Source organism: Polypterus senegalus, chromosome 15 (assembly GCF_016835505.1).
Source record: "Polypterus senegalus isolate Bchr_013 chromosome 15, ASM1683550v1, whole genome shotgun sequence".
In the NCBI taxonomy this organism is placed as follows: domain Eukaryota; kingdom Metazoa; phylum Chordata; class Cladistia; order Polypteriformes; family Polypteridae; genus Polypterus; species Polypterus senegalus.
In genome coordinates, this window is record NC_053168.1 from 9298048 (window position 1) to 9320079 (window position 22032).

The 22032-nt window shown below is 42.1% G+C and overlaps 1 protein-coding gene across 1 annotated transcript in view; it reads right to left on the bottom strand.

Moving 5' to 3' along the window:
* Positions 1-968: 968 nt before the first annotated feature.
* The window catches only part of ddc (dopa decarboxylase), a 134344-nt gene continuing 113280 nt past the window's right edge, over positions 969-22032 (bottom strand). The window contains exons 13-14 of the mRNA XM_039736784.1: positions 14989-15090; positions 969-6934 (exon numbers count right to left, since the gene is read on the bottom strand). Coding sequence (XP_039592718.1) covers positions 6734-6934; positions 14989-15090 — 303 coding nt within the window. The 3' untranslated portion in view covers positions 969-6733. The remainder of the gene's footprint in view (positions 6935-14988; positions 15091-22032) is intronic.

Consider the following 22032-nt stretch of genomic DNA (forward strand, 5'->3'; position numbering starts at 1 on the left):
GATGGTACAATAATAAATGGATATAAAAACACTATATGATAGATGGATAGATGTTAAAGGTGCTATATAACGAGATAATAATAATTCTTTACATTTATATAGCGCTCTTTTTACTACTCAAAGCGCTCTACACGCAGGGAGGACCCGGGAAGCGAACTCGGGTCTCCTGACTGCAAGGCAGCAGCACCACCACTGCGCCATAAATACGAAAGTCACTGTATAGAAGATGGATATGTAGATAGATATTAAATTATATTGAATATATATAATATTTAGGATATTTAAGTAGATATAAAATGCACTATATAGAATGATATGTAGTTATTAGACAGATGTGAAAGGCACTATATAGAAGATGGATATGTGGGTCAATAGATATGAAAGGCACTATATAGTAAGTAGATAAATAGATGGATAGATGTAAAAGGCACAACATGTGGACAAACAGAAATGACAGTGCATAATACACAGATAGATGAAGACACATACAATACTGTACATATGTAAGGTGCTATTTAACAGATATATATGAAAGATTCCTATAACAAACAGATATGAAGGGCAGCATAATGGTGGCAGTGTTAGTGCTGCTGCCTCATGAAAAGTAGATCAGGGTTCAAGTCTCAGGTTCTCCTCGTCTCCCACAGTGCAAAGACATGCAGGTTAGGTGGACTGACGGTGCTTTATATATTGGCCCTGATGTGTGTGTGTGTTCACCATATGATGGGATGGCACCCTCTCCAGGGATTGAGCCTGCCAGTTGCCAAGATTGTTTCAAGCTACCCCACCACTCTGCTCTGTAGAAGGATGGATATGAATACACTAGAAAATAGAAGGATGATCTGCAGAAAAAAGAAATAAAAGAATACTATAAAAAGGTACTCGCTTCACAAAGATTAAACTAGCAGGTTAGTTGTTTCTCTTTTCAACTTATTCACAAATGAAATTATAAAGAAATGTCAATTAGACAGAATCAAAAGGATTTTTAATGTCTGAAATAAACTGACAATGTAATTCACATCTCTTTAGACCGATGACAATCCTGTCAAAATATCATTTACAATTGACACCGTACAATCATTGTAATTATTACAGAAATATTTCCTCTCATATTAATGATTATAACTGACATTAACCCACTAATAAAATACAGAGTTTTTTTGGCTTTTCAGTTAAAGCAAAATATTTAGCAGCACAATTAATTGGCACTTCACCACAACTGCTTACATATGTTTGTCTATGTGCCTGTCTATATAGATACACATACAGTGCAAATATATAATGGATAGAGAGATAAGATGGATAGACAGATAGATAGATGTGCCCCATGTACATTTTTATATAGGCATTTGTATATATTACAAATACAGGTACCTGTATATAGACAAAAACACATGTACACATACATATTAAAATTAAAAACGAACCAAACTTTGCATGGCAATCAGTGACGTGGACATTTGTGACAACAGGAATGGTCACAGGGTGGCCCGTAGGAGCACCTCTAGCTCTGTGTAAGCACAGGATCACTCAGACGACACATGCCAAGCTGTAGTTTTAACATTAAAAGTTCATCAGGAATTTTAATATCCTGAGGCAACACGTAGTAATGAACACCATCTGTGAACACAGGAGCCATGTGGGTTACAGACTCTTTATAGCTGGCCATGTATTGATGGATGACCATTTCCATCCAGGCAGGCCAGACTGAGGAAAGTGAGGAGATGACCATGGAGTGTTCACAGGCTAGGATGAGATTTCTAGTCAGATAACGGTAGCCTGTCAAACGGTTTTTGGAGTCCTCATAGTTCTGGCTGTTTGGATGGAGATCATTCGCTGCTCATGATCCTCTCATTCGCTGCTCATGATCCTCTGGCACACAATGTGTCACACTAAGTGACATTTAATGTTCTACACTTAGACTAAAACCCATTATTACGCTATGACATTCCTTATATTTGCCATTCCCTTTACAATGGATAATTTGGGGGCTCCTGGTATCCCATCACCATCACCTTTATTATTATTCCTATCAACGTCACCTGTTAAATCACTGTACCTCACGTTAATCTTTATCATTTTTATGATAACACTTGTTCATATAAGGAATGTTAGAATCTGAAAAAAATACAAGTCAGGAGTGAACACCCAAGCTAACAGATAACCTCATGAGCTCCTCTTGTCTGTCATACTTGCTGTGTCCTTATGTCATTCTTTACCTGCATTTTCCATTTCCTTGCGACTCCTTGCTGCTGCAGACACAGATCCCCATCATACAGTATCTCACCACTTAAGGCTCTGCATTTGTCATCATGTTCTTGATCCAGGACTTTCTCCTTCTCCCTTTGTGTTGCGACACATGGTGCTTCTCCCAGTCCTAAAGCTCCACTTCCACTTTGTATATTTGCACTGTTTTGCTGTGCAGCTCTGGCCTTGCTCGATCACCGATAATGGAGTTGTTAACATCTGCGTCTTCTGAGGGCTCAGGATCATCCCACATACATCCAGCATAAGATCTCCCACCATTTTACTTGTTTGTGTTTTCTCTATTTTTATCCCTTCATGGCATTACACTTCCCTTCATTACCCACAAATGTTTTGCTCTTTCCACAGAGCATTGATTATCGAGGACTCCTGGACTTTCTGTTCATCTTTACCGTTTTAAATTGCCAGCCACATCGGCAATGCCTCTTGAATACTGTGCCATTCTACACCTTTGGTTTTTTATTTCTGTTTTATTTTTCCTGTTAGTTGTTCCTTGAGATTTGCTGAACCTTCTGATGGAAATCACTTCACCGGTGTTGTCTTCTTTCTTTATCTTTGCTAAATCTTTCGATTTTCTTTGTGTTGTTTTCCCATCCAGGTTTATTAACATGTACTGTATAATAACCTGACACAGACATGCAAAAAATAGCCACGGCAACCTCTACCGCCATCAAGGGACCATTCGTATTGCCACAGTTGTCCTCCTAGCTGCGCACCAAGTTTGTTTCATTTTTAAATGCACTTTCTATAATCGGTGTGTGTATATATATATATATATATATATATATACATATACATACATTTACAGACTAGTGTTGGGTCAGTACTTGACTTTGGTATCAATACGAGCGTTTGGATCTCAGTGCCGTCCCAAAAATGGTTCTGAAACAAGTAACGGGTAGGTCCCAAACTCCCACTGTTACTCCAGCCTCTTGGTGCAATCCCAATCACATTTTAGCAAGGGATGTCTGGCTGGCACCCCATGAAGATCTGATCACGTTGCACATCAAAGTGTGTTGTTTCATTTTATGAAGTCTACAGAATGGAAGTTTTTCCATAACTGCGCATTAGTGAATCTTGTTACAGGGGTGTGGGTGGGGTTTGGGGTGCAAGGGGTGGTGGCAGGGGATTGAGAGCAACAGAAAGTTTACATCGCTTACCAAATATCTGAATATGCTGGCCCTGTACCATTTTACAATGTGGGTTTTTAGGTACTTTTCCAGTACACTCATACATACACATAGATATACTTGTACATACAGTATATAGAAGGGTCACTCCAAAATTAATGAAATAACATGACATGTAATGTAAGGGGGCTGAAGCCTCTCCCAGTAGCAATTAGGAGATCAGTCCACCTACATACACACATACACACACACAGGCCAATTCAGAATCTCCAATTAACCTAAAGCAAAGGAGTAGCATTTTGGGTTTACGGAAATTTTGCCTCTCACATTTTGCCCCCATGATATTTCTCCCCCACCCCAGTAACTTCTAATACCCACACCCAGACGTTTTGAGTGTTGGAAGTTTCTAGAAATAATGAAGTGAATAATCGTTCTCAGCGTTCAAAACTGACTTTCCTAATTTAAACATTTTTGTAGCAAAATGATAAAAAAAAGTTAGCAATAGTGCCTCACTTAAATGAAACATATATACATTTTTATTTCAGTCTTGCAGCTTGAGCTGCATGATTATGCTTAGTTACAACTGGGCCTTCCAAACTGACTGTTCAAAACATCCTTTGCAGATGGAACGTTTTTCACAGACCCAGATTCCATGTTGTTCATCGACTGTTTTCTTTGAAAATACGTAAATGTGGTTATCATCATCTATCAATTTTCTTTTACCTCTAATTGATGAAATTCATTCTGACATAAGAGAAATTTTATAAAGTCGATTTTAAGGTTTAGTCACAATGCAAAAATAACACTTTCAGTGAGAAAGTAATACATGATGTGGTGAGTGATGACGCAACAGTTTTGATATTGTGCTGTCTGCGAGGGGTTTACGATTCTTCAACATGGCCATGCCCCACCAATAATCAGGTGGTGAAAACCGTAAACGCATGTCTTGAAATGGCCGTAGTGCTGGCAAAAAAAAAGTGCAAAATCTAGTACAATGGTACAATACTATATCACATAACACGGATCAAATTTTAAGTATAATATTCATCTTTTATGGAGGCAATCACGCATACTATTTTCAGTGGAACACATTGATCTGCGAGTCATATAAGAACACTACCTGAGTGAACTTTTTTTTATTTTCAATGTTGGGTAAAAATACCGGGGCAAAATGGGGCGGGGAGGGGGGGAGTTGTGTGAAATTTACCGGGGGCGAAATGTGGGGGGCGCTGCATTTTTGTAGGTGCTCAGATAGCTTATCTTCACTTGCTGTATCAGGCCAGCTACAGTAGGAGCAAGCTTTAGAATGGGATGAGTCATTTCATCATAGCTCAAAAATTAATTAATGGTAGATATTGCTGGGCTCCTGGGGATGTGAGAGGAAAACCAGAGTTTAAGAAGGAAATCTCACAATGAGAAATAACAAGTAAGCAAAATACACAAATATAAAAATCACAGTTTTACCCAGAATGCATCAAGGCACCCTAATGAGAAATTAGATAGATTGGTGCTACTGCCCTCTAGTGTATTGTGGTCATTTTTTAGCAACATTCTTAACATCTTTCCAATGGGAACACCAAAGGGAGTTAATGCAACCAGGAACTTCAGAGGATATTAAACCTGATGGCATATTAGCAATTGGGAGGTTGAACAAAGGAGGAAGACAACAAACATAATGTTCACATCTGCAAACCCAATTCATCTAATTCTGCGCTGGCTGAATCTGGAGCTTATCATAGTAGCACTAACCCTGGACAGGATACCAGTCCATAAGAAGGCCCGATCATAGACACAAGGCCAATTTAGAGTTACCATTCAGCCAAACCTGTCAGTTTTTGTAAGTGGAAAGAAAGTCACTGTATTCTAAGCAAAACCTACACACACATGGGCAGAAAGTGCAAAGTTCACAAGAGCAAGATTAAAAGCTGGAGACTGGATCAGTCAGACAACAGGAATAATCAATGTGCCACCTAGACCTACATTTTAAAACCTTTTTCTGTCCTGTGGTGTATGGTAATTCCTCCTCATCTTGACTGCTAAAGCCATAAAAGGGGAACAAGAATGTCATAACCAAGTTCTAATCGATCGCACTAGAAATGTTCACAGGAGAGGAGCGAGGTCTGTACCACCAATTGCAGGGTTGGTCATCAAGAAAAATGTACACTTCTACTAATCTACAATACTAAAAAAAAAAGAGAGAGAATCAAGGTAGCATTTAATCATCACAGTCTAACACCAAGTCAATGAAGCTGCAGGGATATCAATCTGTCCATTGAGGAAGCAGAGGCAATTCTAAATCAATTTCACCTGCATTTGTGCAAATGAAAATGACAACAGATACACTGGAGAGGCAACAGCAGGAGACCCCTAACCCCACCAAAAGAGGAATGATGGCCACAGATAATTGCTTTCTCCTCACCCTTCCTGACTGATTCTTTGCGTTTTGCTTTGTCACTACATACAGTGTTTGCAGGGTGCACAGTTAGTCTAGCACCTCCAGGATGGCACATCCATATGTGTTGTCACAAGATGGTTTGTAGTGTCTCCCAGCACAGTCTCAAAGGCATGGAGGAGATACCAGGAGACGGGCTGTTACACGCGGAGAGCTGAGAGACTCGTGGGCCAATCAACGGTATCAATGTCTTTGTCATCCAGGAACTGCCTACACACTCTGGCCACAAGCGGCTACGTATTATCTTGCACCAGAGCAATGTCTGACATTGGCTCTGAGGATTTCATCAGCAGTCAGGATCCTGGAGGAGCTGGACTACCTGTGCAAACTGACTTGGCCTCATGCTACTACTGTAGTAGTGATAAGGACACTAGAAAAACTCTAAACTAGAGAAGAATCAGTCAGGAAGGATAAGGAAAAGCAATTCTCTGGGGCTACCATTCCATTTTAGGGGTTGTTTTGTTGTTGCCTCTCCAGTGCTCCTGTTGTCACTTTCATTTGTACCAAAGCAGGTAAAGTTGATTCACAATTGCTTGTGCTTCCTAACTGGACAGAATGAAATCTACGAAGCTAAACTGGCTTAGTGTTAGACTGTGATGATTAAGTGTTCCCTTAATTTTCTCGAGCAGTATATATAGCCCTCACACTGGTAGCAAGGCCGCAATAGATCTCGAGAAAGGTACTAAATTTGAATTCAAGGTGGGCACAAGAGTGAAAACTAAGAGTGAAGTTAATTTTGGGGAAAATAACATTTTGTTATAAGTGATGTACAAATAAGAAAATAGTGTGTGGCATTAACTTTGGAGTGACCACCCCCTCCCCTCTTGCAAGGTCATAAATACAAATGAAGATGAAAGACAAGCACACAGTGCCTCCCACACAGCCCTTACTGTGGCTGTTTCCCCAGCAGTTCAGTAGCCATCTCAGAAATGGTCTTCCAAGCTAAATGAATATGTTTGGAGTCTGTTGTCCTGGCACAAACAGCTAAACGGAGGACAAAGGCACCCGCAAGGTGGCATGGCACCAGGTGGATCTTCCTGGAAATGTTGATCATTTTCAAGAGGTTTTCATTTAGCTCATTGGACCCCTGAAAGAGACAAGTAAAAGAAATCAGATTTTCACATTGCAAGCATCTTTTATGTTCAAATAGATGATTTACATCCTTTAAGATAATCAAAAATGGAAACAAGTGAAAATTAGACTTGGTGACCCCCCCCAACCCCCCCAAATCATAATTATTATATCAGTTATTTCAACACCCTTCAGATTCAGTGCATATGTTAGCCTGTAACACAGCAGTGGTGAGTTTAGGGGGCGCTGCTGAGTCACTGTGAAGAACTGACATTCATTACACCTGCTAATACTGATTCACCTTTAGAGCAGGAAGAAGGAGAAGTGCAAGAATTTTATTAAAAGTATTGCATTGTAACATATTTATTCATTTGATTTGATACTTACACATTTTTGATTGAGCCAACATGGTGGCTCAATGGTAACTGCTGCTTCCTCATGGTTTCAGCCACTTAGGTCTGAATCCTACAGTGGTTATTTCTCTATAGGGAATGTGTATGTTCTCCCGATGTCTCTGTGGGTTTCCCCCAGGTGCTCTAATGTCTCCTCACTCACATAACGGTGATGTGATTGACTGGCAGCTTTAAATTGGCCTGTGTAGATGTGTGGAACAGTGGACCCTGTTATGAAGCATATGAACTAAAAATCCAGTCCTTTGCTGTATTCCTGCTTTGTGCTTGATGCTACCTGGATAAGCACCCCCTTCCACCCCATGTGACACGCTATCGACTTAAGCATTGCAGTGACTGTGGTGTTATATTTTGTCATTAATTGTACTTTGTTTATTGGCAATACTAGACTGTAGAAGCAATTGAATCCCCAAGGACATTTTTGAGTATTCAATCAGCTTGTCTTGATTTATTTGAAAACTGCATAACCAGCGTTGTATTTTAACGATACTGGGGCCTCATCCGAGTTTTTTTCCTGCCTTTCATGTGATGCTGCCCAATAATAATCAATTACGTTTATATAGCACAATTCTCACTACTCAAAGCGTTTAAGTAGACAGAGGGGAACCACTTCAAACACCACCAATGTGTAGAACCCACCTGGATGATGCAATGGAAGCCATTATTGCACCAGTAACCTCACCAAATATTAGCTGTTAGGTGGAGAAAGACTGAGAGAGAAAGCCAATTAGAGACAGAGGATGATTAGTGGGCCAGAATGGACGTGGCCATGATGAGTAGTTTAGCTAAGACATGGGAATAAACACTACTCTTTTTGAAAGATGCTCAGGGATCATTAATGACCACAGTGGGTTAGGAGCTCAGAAATTAAATATTAAATTTAGTCCTGAAGTGCACATGCTGTGGCTGCTGCCCAATAGGATTAAAATTATTTCAGTTGCGATGGCATCTGCCACCACCATCATTTTGCAAGGACCAGTCAACTCATACCATCTCTACTGCATCAGAAACTCCTAGCACTTCAGCTAGTATGGCCAGTAAGGAGACCATCTCTGACAAAACAGTATGGGTTGTCCATAACCGATGACCAGGTAAGAAGAAAACTCATGAGGAAAAGCCACAGCATGTGATGGAATCATTCCTCAAATGCTTAAGGCCTGTCAGCTAACTTTGTGGTATCCTCTGCTATCTGTTCAGTCTGTCACTAAGGCTCCAGAAAGTGTCGCTGCTGTGGAAAACATCTTGTATTGTTCCTGTTCCAAAGACGACAGATGCCTATTTACCTAATGACTACTGGCCAGAGTCCCCTACATACTACATTATGAAGAGGCTGGCTCTGGACTGTGTGTGTCCGCTTGTGAAAGGCTACTTGGACCAACTGCAGTTTGCCTATCAGACAAAATGGAAGGTAACTGTCTACTGTAGGTAGCAATAATAAAAATCCTCGGGCACTGTTTAGAACAGTGGCTAAATTAACAAATGGAAATTCAGATCTACAGTGCAAAATACCAACAGATATTAGCAGTATAGACTTTATGAACTTCTTCAATGAGAAAATTAAAAATATAAGATCCCAGATCTCAGTATCACAGTACAAACCAAATACTAGCTTAGTGGACCCTGTCTCACATTGCATTTAGCATTTTAGTCATTTTAATCCTGTAGCTGAGCAGGAAGTCTTACCTTTAATTTCTAAAATGAAGCCCACTACTTGTTCCCTGATCCAGTGCCAACAAAACTAGTAAAAAGTGCAAAGGATGTTCTTGCAACGCCTATTCTAACCATTATCAATAGTTCATTATTGCATGGCACAGTACCTGATGCACTAAAAGTGTTAGTCATTAAACCATTACTTAAAAAGTCAGACCTAGACCCGCACATACTAAATAATTATAGGCCTATTTCAAATTTACCCTTTCTCTCTAAAATACTAGAAAAAGTAGTCGCCAGTCAGCTTCAGTCACACCTTACACATTACAATTTATTTGGGAAATTCCAGTCTGGTTTCCGCACTGGTCATAGTACAGAAACTGCACTAACTCAGGTTGTAAACAACATTCTGATATCGTTTGATGAAGGAAACTCCACTGTAATTATGTTGTTAGACTTAAGTGCAGTGTTTGACACTATTGACTATTCTATTTAACTGCACAGGCTAGAAAATGATGTTGGGCTTACAGGCACTGTGCTCACTTGGTTTAGTTCTTATTTATCAAATCGATTCCAATATGTACAGAAATGTGCTGACAGGACTCCATCATTATACACAGAAGTGAGATATGGTGTCCTGCAGGGCTCAGTATTGGGAACTTTACTGTTTTTACTTTACATGCTTCCACTGGGATCTCTCATTAGGAAACATAATGTTAATTTTCACTCATATGCAGATGACACCCAGTTATACCTTTCATTTAGATCAAATAAAGTTTCTCTGATTTTATGTTTAATTAGTTGTGTTAGTGAATTAAAGGAGTGGATGGATGAGAACTACTTGTCTTTAATCACTGATAAAACAGAGTTGTTAATTGTTGGAAGGAATGACGCTGATCACAACAATATTCTGTCATCATTTAACTCATTTGGAATCCCCATTAATTTTACTGAATCAGCCCTAAATCTAGGAGTTATCGTTGACTCTAGCATGTTATTTAAAGCGCATATTACAAACTTGTCCAAATCATGTTTGTTCCATTTTAAAAATGTTGGGAAATTAAGGCGCTTTCCAAAATAAACAGGATTCTGAGAAATTAATTCACGCATTTATTTCTAGTAGGATTGACTACTACAATATGGTGTTCACTGGCTGTTCAAACAGTTCTTTATACAGCCTCCAGTTAATCCAAAATGCTGCTGCAAGAATTATTACAAGAACAAGAAAATACGAACACATAACTCCAGTTCTTAAATCCTTACACTGGCTCCCGGTTAAGTTTAGGGCAGATTTCAGAATCCTCCTTTTAACATATAAAGCCTTAAATGGCTGAGGTCCGGTTTACTTATCTGAACTTATCATGACTTACAAACCTGAGCACACATTAAGATCTCAAGATGCTGGTCTGCTTATGATTCCAAGGATTAATAAAATAACAGTGGGAGGTCGAGCTTTTAGTTACAGGGCCCCTAAACTGTGGAGTGGTTTGCCTGCTACTATAAGAGATGCCCCTTCGGTCTCAGCTTTTAAATCCCGGCTGAAGACTCAATACTTCAGTTTAGCACACCCTGCCTAGAGCTGCGAGCGACTGCATCTCTGTTGTTAGTCAATAGCACTAAAACATAAGTAACATGATAGTTAGAATTGGATACTAAACCTCACCTATTCTGTTTCTCTTCTCAGTACTCAAATGTGGCACTTGGTGCATCGGCCCACCTGCCAAGTTGTTTTGCCTGCCTAAGGTAAAGTAATCCCTGATGGAGGATTGCAGGAATCGTGGGGTAGAGGGGTCCTTTCATCGGATTAGCGCTATTTCAGATGTGGAATGGCCAAATGGGGAAGGCAGCTTGATGGATGAGGTCTCCAGGACTCTAAACAAATCCAAATCATATTATGTGATATCATCTACTGTTAAATTCTACTCTGTACTTCTAAAACGTTTATTTTTACACTGTCTTGGGATTAATAAAGTATCTATCTATCTATTGAGGAGTTGTTCTGTTCTGTGTATTGTACTGTAGTGTATTGATCCCCTTCTTTTTGACACCCACTGCACGCCCAACCTACCTGGAAAGGGGCCTCTTTTTGAACTGCCTTTTCCCAAGGTTTCTTCCATTTTTTTCCTACAAGGGTTTTTTTGGGAGTTTTTTCTTGTCTTCTTAGAGAGTCAAGGCTGGGGGGCTGTCAAGAGGCAGGGCCTGTTAAAGCCCAATGCGGCACTTCTTGTGTGATTTTGGGCTATACAAAAAATAAATTGTATTGTATTGTACTGTATCTGATACACAAAACTTATTCCCATCTGGGCAACGCTGGCAGCATTGTGAGGAGTTTTTTGATCTCTCCAGTACCATTCAGCCATCCCTGTTATGTTGTAAGCTAAGAGAGCTGCGATGAGTCTATGGTGTCCTAGATTCTGTCTCTGATGTGGATGTGAGCAACACTGTTGCACCACATGAATCAATCCCGTCTGCTTTTCTCTTCACCTTGTATTTACAATCATAAGTGTACAACATCAGGTCATGTCATCTTCAGAAGATCTCAGATGATTGTGGACTAATGGGGATGAGACAGAGGAGTCAGGTGGAGAACTTTGAAAATTGTCTGCAACTCATTAACATTATCAATACACCAAAGAGACTCTATGCTCAGTTACTGTTCAGGGAGTGAATCTTGATGTGGTGAACTGCTGCATATACTTGGGGGTCCACATCACTGACAAGCTGGACTGGTCTATTAACACACAAAAGCTATATAAGAAAGGGCAGGGTAGGCTTTTTTTCCTTTAGAGACTGCATTCCTTTAAAAGGGGTAGTAACAGTCAGTCAGTCATCATCTAACCCGCCATATCCTAACACAGGGTCATGGGTGTCTGCTGGAGCCAATCCCAGCCAACACAGGGCACAAGGCAGGAGCAAATCCTGGGCAGAGCGCTAGCCCACTGCAGGACACACACACACACCAGGGACAATTTAGGATCGCCAATGCACCTAACCTGCATGTCTTTGAACTGTGGAAGGAAACCGAAACACCTGGAGGAAACCCACACAGACACGGGGAGAACATGCAAGCTCCATGCAGGGAGGACCTGGGAAGTGAACCCGGGTCTCCTAACTGCGAGGCAGCAGCACTACCACTGCGCCGCACTGGAGTAGTGACATCTTCGACAAATTGAACAACTCTGCGATGGTCAGTAGGATTTCCTACACTGTTGTGTTCTGGGAGAGTACATCACTTCAACAGGTCCATTCAGTCAACAAACTGATTAAGAGGGCAGAATAAGTTATGAGACACATTCTGATTCTGCTGGAAGTAGTACGTGAGGAGAGGGTGAAAATAAAACAGATGGCTGTTATGATTACGGAACAGCTTCTCTCTGACACAACTTTTAGCCAATGAATTATGCAACAGACGTGTGTAAAGAAACACTGCTGGAGCTCCTTTATACCAAAGTGAATCTTTATAGTGCCTCACTGGGCCAAGTCAGACTCTTTCTTTTTATTTTTCTTCTCATTTAGACATTCTGGTATGGCAGTATTCCTTTACAATGCCTCATTGTGACTGCTCTTTTGTCTGAAGTTTTCTCTCCTTTTCATAAATCCTGATGTGTATTTATTTCAGCCAGTATAAAAAGGCAAATTTTCCCCTTAGGACAAATAAAATTCTATTGATCTACCTACCCACTTCCCAGTTGAGGGAACTGAACCAGCAATTTTACGGTTTAATAGTTAAAGGCTATAGCCACTAGGGGGGCACTCTGAATTAACTAAAGCTACCAGAAACTGGCTGATTATTATTCAATATGGTACCAAATTTTAGTTGATGAAACACATTTCAATACCAAACACCATCTCAAGCAGGGGTATTTTTAGGCTTTAGCCCTCTCTATGCTTTCCATAAGTTGTTGTACTCACATTACTAGGATAACAAATCAAAGAGTGTGTAGGTCTCCTTGAAGTTTCGTGCTCATCTTTGCAATAAATGAAATCGAAGAGTGCAATGATCTGGGGCTGAATCAAACAAGGTAAACAAAAACATTATGACTTGTTGCATTTACTTTAGGGAGCAGTAAGATCAGGGGCTCAAGCCTCTGAAGCTCCCCTTCCGACAGCTTTTTCAAAAGTGCTGAATATTACTAGCGCTTCCCCGTTTCTAGAGTGACGTACTGAAGGTCTTATTCAAAGTTACACAATCTGGCCCACTGCCTCACTAAACCCAGCAACTTCATGGTTTACAGTTCAGTGCCACAGCCTCTACAGGGGGCTTCATTATAGGACAATTGTTTTCTATGTTTAGAGATTTGCAGCAATGTCAGATGAATCTCCTCATCTATGATATAGTGTAAGACCATGGTAAAGGCTGAACTAACAAGTTTAAGGTATATGCTGCAATGCCGTAGCCACTACAGAGCCACACTACTATATTGAAACCATCTTTATCCAGTTCAAGGCTGCAAGCAGGCCAGAGCCTATCCTAGCGGCATGGAGTGCAAGGCAAGACACAGCCCTGGACAGACGGTCAATGCATGGCAAGACTCTTTTACTCATACAGGGACCAATTTGGAAAAACCTATTAAATTAACCAGAAAGACTATGTGGGGATGTGATATGAAAAATAGAGTACCAAAAGTAAAACCCTCACACAGAGGGAGAAGGCCTGAGAACGTTCAGACATGGTATTCAAATCCAGGACGCTGGCTAAAGGAGCCACACTCTATGTATTTTATGTACTACATGTTTATAATGTTTCTAATATAGCACCTTTCATTTAGAACAATGGTTCATTTTAATTAATGAACCATCATTCAACAAGTAACCCATTCTAAAGGTGTACTGAATAGAATGACTGCTTTTGGATTAATTGAAAAATCACAATTTCAAAGCTCTTGGGCTTTTGGTACTGGGGGTGGTTGAGTCACAGAAACGAACAATGGATTCCTAACTTGAACGATGCAGTACCTCAAACATGGTGACAGTGGAGATTAAAATAGAACACTAGGTGGCATAGTACAACTGATTCAGTAGTTTTAAAACTTGAGCAATGGCAGGTGGAGTCAATTAGTTACACAGTAAGGCCGTAAGAGACATTTAAGCAGCAAATTTAAGGTGTATGGTTCTGAGGCACAGCCACTAGGGGGCCACATTGCCCAGGTTATTGACATGGCACTAAACCAAAAAGATGTTACTAAACAGTTTTCTTTATTTTACTAAGTGCTGATCTCTTAAGGCCCAATTACTCACTGGGAAGAATTATCCTTTAAATCAAATAGATAAGGCTTTGGCTTACCAAATCAGATGGTCTCAGTTCACAACTATTGTCTATGTGTAAAGACTATGAGTGATCTGGTGTCTGTGACATTTAGAGATGCAAAGCACTTGAAATATGCACTGGTAATCATTGTCATCATCGGCAGTCAGTCAGAATGAGAATGGTGCCCATCAAAGTTATTTGTGTGACCTTAGATGGCAGAGGAGTCCAGACCTTGGAACAGATCCTGGGATGTAGAAGTAGGAGGTCTTGTTTTTGATTTCAGATTTCATATGAAGTCTCCCATTGACATTCATTTTTTTTATTAAGATAACATTTCTTAATCAAAAGCTATCCAGGCAAATCTGTAACTTATGTCATCTTTTCAATATCATGCTGTCCTTTGTCCCTTTTAAGGTCATGGGAGGCTGAAGCTTATACAGACTGCATGGGGCACAAGGGTGAAAACAACCTTGGGAGAAATGCCAGTTTACCACAAAGCACATTTCTAAGCACAGCCACAACTCAAGTATCGCAATGCCCCTGTATTTGGATTTAGGGAATAATGGTAAGGGGTAGGGGTGTGAGGAGGAGAAGTGGATTTGGGTAGATCATCCGAATACCACACAGAACTGCAACCAGGCTGGGATCTGAATCCAAAACCTTTGCGCTATGGGGCAGCAGTGTAAACCACTGTACCACCTACCTTTAAGTAACTAAAATGTAAATAAAATGACAAAATACCAATAATATTGTGTGTTTTACCTTTAGCCGGAAGCATACTAGTCCCATGATGACTTCAGCACAGATTTCAAAGCGGTCATCTTGAAGAACGAGGTTTTCAAACTCGTGTGCCAACTTCACTTGCTGAAAGAGTAAACCTCGTGTCACTGATTTGTGCTACTGGACATTTTAAACAGTTAAAACCTTTGTTTTAGTACAGAATGACAGACCATCATCCATTTATTTTATTAACCATCTTAATCCGTTATAAATTTCCAGGTAGTTGGAGCCTAGCATGTTACTATTGGACCCAAAGTACATACAGTATATTCACAAAGTATTCAAAGCCTTTACTTTTTTCCACAATTTGCTACAGTATATGGCAGCCTTATGCTAAAATATTTACATTCAGTTTCCCGCCTCATCAAGGAACAGTCAATACCCAATTTTTGCTAGTGTATTAACAATACAAAACTAAATTATCACATTGACACAAGAACTTAGACCCTTGCTTTGGCTCAGGAGCACCCCATTCTATTGATCATCATTGAGGTATCTGGGTGTCCAACTGTGGCAAATTCAATTAATTGAACATGATTAGTAAAGGGATACATGTGTCTATAGAAGGTAACACAGGTGGGCAAAAACCAAGCCATGAGGTCAAAGGAATAGCCTGTAGAGCTTAGAGACAGGATTGTGTTGAAGCAGAGACCTGGGAAAGGCTTCAAATAAATCTGCAGCATTGTAGGTTCCCAAGAGCACAGTGGCCAGTTCTTAAATGGAAGTTGGGAAAAATCATAATTCTTTGCAGAGTTGCTCGGGCAAACTCAACAATTGTGGCATAAGGGACTTGGTAAGAGAAGTGACAGAGAACTTGACAGTCACTAGGACTGAGCTTCAAAGCACCTGTGTGGAAATGGGAGAAAATTCCAGAAGGACAACTGTCATTGTAACACTACACCAGTCTGGGCTTTATAGACGCGTGCATATGCAATGCATACATTTTTATATCTTCTTAATTCAATTCAGAGTTTTGGAGCTGGATCTTATCACAGCAGCCCTGGGTACACTGCATGAACCAACCTTGGACAGGGTGCCAGTTCTTTACAGGGTACACTCACACACATACTTGGGCCAGTTAAACTAGCACACATTTTTACCCAATAAAGGTGGTAAATCATGAGGCCTCTTTATCATATCATTGTGCTTGCCTATCCTTTCTTTTAGAATGGTATACAACAGAAGGTCAAGGAGTAATATAATAAAGATCACAAGAAAAAGAAAATCAATGGGGTCTTCAAAAGGGGTAAAACTCGTTAGTCAGCAATGTCCATAAAGGCTGAACCCTGAGTACATTTTTATCACTTAACAAAAGATGAAGCAACTTGTTGAAAACAGTTGTCATTACACTTTGAACTTGAGAATCTTGAGGAATGCTGTACAAAAGTCAAACAGCTACCCCCCCAACTACTATGGAGTATATGAAAAGGGACTTATTTGACGAAGTACTTTCATTCTGAGCTAAACTTTATTTTTATTTCTTATCCAGTGCTACAAATTGAACTTCTAAGACTTTTCTCTAAAGTTTGGTGTAATGTTGGAACTCTAGTATTCAGACACTGACAAAAATGACAGGAACGGAAAAAATTACTTCAGCTAACAATCCTGCCATTTATCGATTGTGGCATCTGAAAGTGTGGCATGCTGGCTAGGGCAAGGTTGTGGGTGTATTTGGTGTAAAGCAAGGAGCAGCTCTGGACAGAATGCCAGCAATCTGAAGGGCACACCTACTCATTCCTGACCAATTTAACCTCCTTAGCATTTACATTTTCTTTCGAAAAACAACCATGTGAAAATCATTGCATTTTTTTGGCTTGAAAAATGGCATTTTTATTAAATCTCATCTTTTTCCTGTCAGCAGCCATACCACATGCAGTTCAGAAAAGGTCATCTACCTGAAGCTAAGCATGGTCAGGCCAGGCCAGTAGTTGGATGGGAGACCAACCAGGAAAATCTTAGGTTGCTGCTGGAAGAGGTTTTGGCGAGACCAGCAGGAGGCGCTTACCCTGTGATCTGAATGTAGATCCTAATGCTCCAGTACAGTGATGGGACACCGTGCTGAAAAATGGTGCGGTCCTTTGGATGAGATGTAAAACCAAATGTCCTGACTCTCTGTGGTCATGTAAGATTCCTGGGCATCTTTTGTAAACAGTAGGGAGTATCCCGATGACTACGCTAAAATTGCACACCATGGCCTAGTTATTCTGGCCCCCTTAACATCCCGTCTCTAATTGTCTCTCTCACCACTTCACCATCTAACAGCTAATGTGTGGTGAGCATTTTGGCACAGAGTGGCTGCTGTCGCATCATCCAGGTGGAGACAGCACAATAGTTGTGGCTGAAGTGGCTTCCCGCTAACTGTAGCACTTTGAGTAGCAAGAAAAGTGCTATATAAATGTAATGAATTATTATTATTATTAAAACGTGTAAAACACTAAACGTACAAAGTGAAAAGTGTAGAAAGTATATTAATGAAAAAATAATAATGAAACAAATAATAATGAATAATAATAATAACTAGAGGGCTTTGCCCCCTACTTGCTTCGCTCGCCCACCCCCCAACCAAACCCCGCTTCATGTTCATCACTTTGCATCTCTGCTGATCACATTGTGAAGGGGGGTGGGGGGCTGAACACAAGCTAAGGAGATGTGGACAGATGAGCCGCTGGCTGGCAGCTGGTGCTACCGAGCTGTGTGTTGTGCATATTGTGCTGCGGGTCGATCATTTAAAAGCCTGTACAGCAGCTGTCCTTTTGTCTCACGGGACGTTAAAGTGTCTCCGAGAAATTGTTTGTAAGTAGGGCATGACGTGCAAGTAGTCTCGTGGAACTTAAAAGTGTCTCTCCGAGATGATCACATCTCAACCCAAGATTTTTTTATATAATAGATAGCTATGAACAGCACACTGCACATGCACGAGTGGCACAAGCGTCACTTTTGGATTTTCACAGTCCCTTTCTGTTTCACTGACCATTTCAATTTCACTGCCCAAAGACAGATTCACCTTGTCATAACTGCTGATGAGAGGCGTTTCTTACGAGACACCATTATGATGCAAGGAGAAGACGCACTTACATCATTGTCAAGGTAGCGCGTGGGTCTGATGCTTATGAAAGATACACCTATACTGTTGCCTGAGCAACCCATGGCACTAACACTGTTGGCACTTTTACAGCCGGAGTAATTCTTGGGTCTTATGTGAGATACGTCTATACCATTGCCCAAGTGACACTCAGGACTAGCGCTTTTAGCACCATTTTTACAGCCCGAGTGATGCTCAGGTCTAGCGCTAAGGAAGTTAAAGTACATTCAGAAAGTATTTAGACCCTTTCACTTTATAGGATAGGCTTTCTACAGTTTAGGCTTGTACTAAAATCCTGTGTCTTTAAAGTCACACAGTTGAGTAAAAAACAAGGCATGAAGTCGAGGGAAAGCTTACAGCATGGACTGTGTTGAGGCACAGATCTGAGGAAGGGCTACAAAAACATTCCTGCAGCACTGAAGGTTCCCAAGAGCACATTGACCTCATAATTCTTAAAGTGAAGAGGTCTGGAGCAATGACTCTTCCTACAGCTGGCCACCCAGGCAAAACTGAGCAAAATCGAGGGAGAGGGGCCTTGGTAAGAGAGATGACCAAGATTCTGATGTTCACTCTCTGGCTGAGCTTCAGAAAGCATGAATGGAGATGGGAGAAACTTCCTTGTTTGCTGGATTTGCATTCCAAAGTCCCAGATTGCAGTCAATGATCCATGATAACCTGTTGGCCTTGAATATTGTGTAACAGCAGGTAGGCTGACAGCATGATGCAGCAGAAGTGGCATGCGACACCGGCTGTGTGGAATAAATAGGCAGACTTTGTTAAGGTGAGCTTCCTAGGCAAATGCTTTGACAGACTGAGACTTGTTAGGTAGACGGTTGACTGTGAGTTTAAAGACATATTTAAAGAAAGAGAAAGGGAATGATGGCTACAAGGAAGCAGAAGTGAAAATAAAGGAGTAAGAATTGTCATAGTCTGCAAGAAAGTCAGATGAAGGGTAGTTGTTTGAGAAGTAGTACTAGTACTATAGTGGTATACTCGTCTAAGGCGGGTCGAAATCGAAGTAAATCGACACATACCTCTGCATGTTCAGTGTTAATGTTTGCAGTGCCCCATCTAGATACATTAGAATGTATTTTATAATGCAGGCAGTGCTAAAATGCAGTGCATTTTTCATTCTAGCAGATGGTGAATCAAAAAAATTAGTACTGTTTTTATGAATCCCATACCAAATGGCATATACAAGAGACACAACAATAAAACAGCCACATGTTGTCAACTGTACAGAGTACAGTGAAACTCTCACTTGCATGTCCGAATAGCTTGCATTATGTAACCATTACATGGCACCATGATAAACAAGGGCAGAGTTGAGTAAGTTCATTTGGGAGCCAGCAGATTATACAGCAGCATGACTGTCACAAATAAATATTAGCCTGAGAAGCAGAGGGCTAAACTGAAAGATTTGTCTTGGTTGAACTCATCTCAGTGCTCGGTTATGATATTGCCTCTCTATTATTAAAAAAAAAAAAAAAATTTTTGGAGGGAGACAAAGCGTGATCTTCTCGGAAAAACAACATTTATTTATATAGCACATGTTCATACAAAAAATGTAGCTCAAAGTGCTTTACATAATGAAGAATAGAAAAATAAAAGACACAGTAAGAAAATAAAATAAGTCAACATTAATTAACATAGAATAAGAGTAAGGTCCGATGGCCAGGGAGGGAGGGGCCAAGGAGGTTGGGTGCAATGTGAGTTGGGTGGTGGCGAAGGCGGGGACCTTGGCGGTCTGATCCTCGGCTACAGAAACTGGCTCTTGGGGCGTGGAATGTCACCTCTCTGAAGGGAAGGAGCCTGAGCTAGTGCTTGCGAGGTGAGAGGTTCGGCTAGATATAGTTGGACTTACCTCGACGCACAGCTTGGACTCTGGAAACAATCTCCTTGAGAGGGGCTGGACTCTCTACCACTCTGGAGTTGCCCGGTGAGAGGCGCCGAGCAGGTGTGGGCATACTTATTGCCCCGACTGGAGCCTGTGCATTGGGGTTTACCCGGTGGGCGAGAGGGTGGCCTCCCTCCGCCGGGTGGGGAAGGGTCCTGACTGTTGTTTGTGTGTATCGCCAAACAGCAGTTTGGAGTATCCACCCTTTTTGGAGTCTCTGGAGGGGTTGCTAGAGGGCATACCTTCTGGGGATTCCCTCGTTTTGCTGGGAGACTTCAATGCTCACGTGGGCAATGACAGTGAGACCTGGAAGGGCGTGATTGGGAGGAATGGCCCCCCCGATCTGAACCGGCGGTGTTTTGTTATTGGACTTCTGTGCTCGTCATGGATTGTCCATAACGAACACCATGTTCAAGCATAAGGGTGTTCATATGTGCACTTGGCACCAGGACACCCTAGGCCTCAGGTCGATGATCGACTTTGTGGTCGTGTCGTCGGACTTGCGGCCATATGTCTTGGACACTTTCGGGTGAAGAGAGGCGGAGCTGTCAACTGATCACCACCTGGTGGTGAGTTGGCTTCGATGGTGGGGAAGATGCGGTCAGACCTGGTAGGCCCAAGCGTGTTGTGAGGGTCTGCTGGGAGCGGCTGGCAGAGTCCCCTGTCAGAAGTAGCTTCAACTCCCACCTCCGGCAGAACTTCAACCCGTCCCGAGGGAGGTGGGGACATTGAGTCGAATGGGCCATGTTCCGTGCCTCTATTGTTGAGGCGGCTGACGGAGCTGTGGCCGCAAGGTGGTGGTGCCTGTCGTGGCGGCAATCCCGAACCCGTTGGTGGACACGGCGGTGAGGGATGCCGTCAAGCTGAAGAAGGAGTCCTATAGGACTTTTTGTCCTGTGGGTCTCTGGAGGCAGCTGATAGGTACCGGCAGGCCAAGCGAAGCGGCTTCGGTTGTTGCTGAGGCAAAACTTCGGGCATGGGAGGAGTTTGGAGGCCATGGAGAGCGACTTTGGACGGCTTCGAGGAGATTCTGGTCCACCGTCCGGCGTCTCAGGAGGGAAGCAGTGCAGTGTCAACACCGTATATGGTGGGGATGGTGCGCTGCTGACCTCGACTTCGGGCGTTAGGGTGGTGGGAGGAGTACTTGAAGACCTCCTCAATCCCACTAACATGCCTTCCAATGAGGAAGCAGAGCCTGGGGACTCTGAGGTGGGCTCTCCCATCTCTGGGACTGAAGTCACCGAGGTGGTCAAAAACTCCTTGGTGGCAGGGCCCGGGGTGGATGAGATCGCCGGAGTTCCTTAAGGCTCTGGATGTTGTAGGACTGTCTTGGTTGACCGTCTCTGCAACATCGCATGGACATCGGGACAGTGCCTCTGGATTGGCAGACCGGGGTGGTGGTCCCCTCTTTAAAAGGGGACGGAGGGTGTGTTCCAACTATAGAGGGATCACACTCCTCAGCCTCCCTGGAAAAGTCTATTAGGGGTTCTGGAGAGGAGGGTCCGTCGGATAGTGAACCTCGGATTCAGGAGGAACAGTGTGGTTTTAGTCCTGGTGCGGAACAGTGGACCAGCTCTTCACCCTTAGCAGAGTCCTGGAGGGTGCATGGGAGTTTGCCCGACCGGTCTACATGTGTTTTGTGGACTTGGAAAGGCATTGACCGTGTCCCTCGGGAATCCTGTGGGGGTGCTCGGGAGTATGGGGTACGGACCCCTGATAAGAGCTGTTGGTCTCTGTACAACGGTGTCAGAGCTTGGTCCGCATTGCGGCAGTAAGTCGAGCCCGTTTCCAGTGAGAGTTGGACTCCGCCAGGGCTGCCCTTTGTCACCGATTCTGTTCATAACTTTTATGGACAGAATTTCTAAGCGCAGCCAGGGTGTTGAAGGGGTCGGTTTGGTGGACTCAGGATTGGGTCACTGCTTTTGCAGATGATGTTGTCCTGTTTGCTTCATCAGGCCGTGATCTTCAGCTCTCTCTGGATCGGTTCGCAGCTGAGTGTGAAGCGGCTGGGATGAGAATCAGCACCTCCAAATCCGAGCATGGTCCT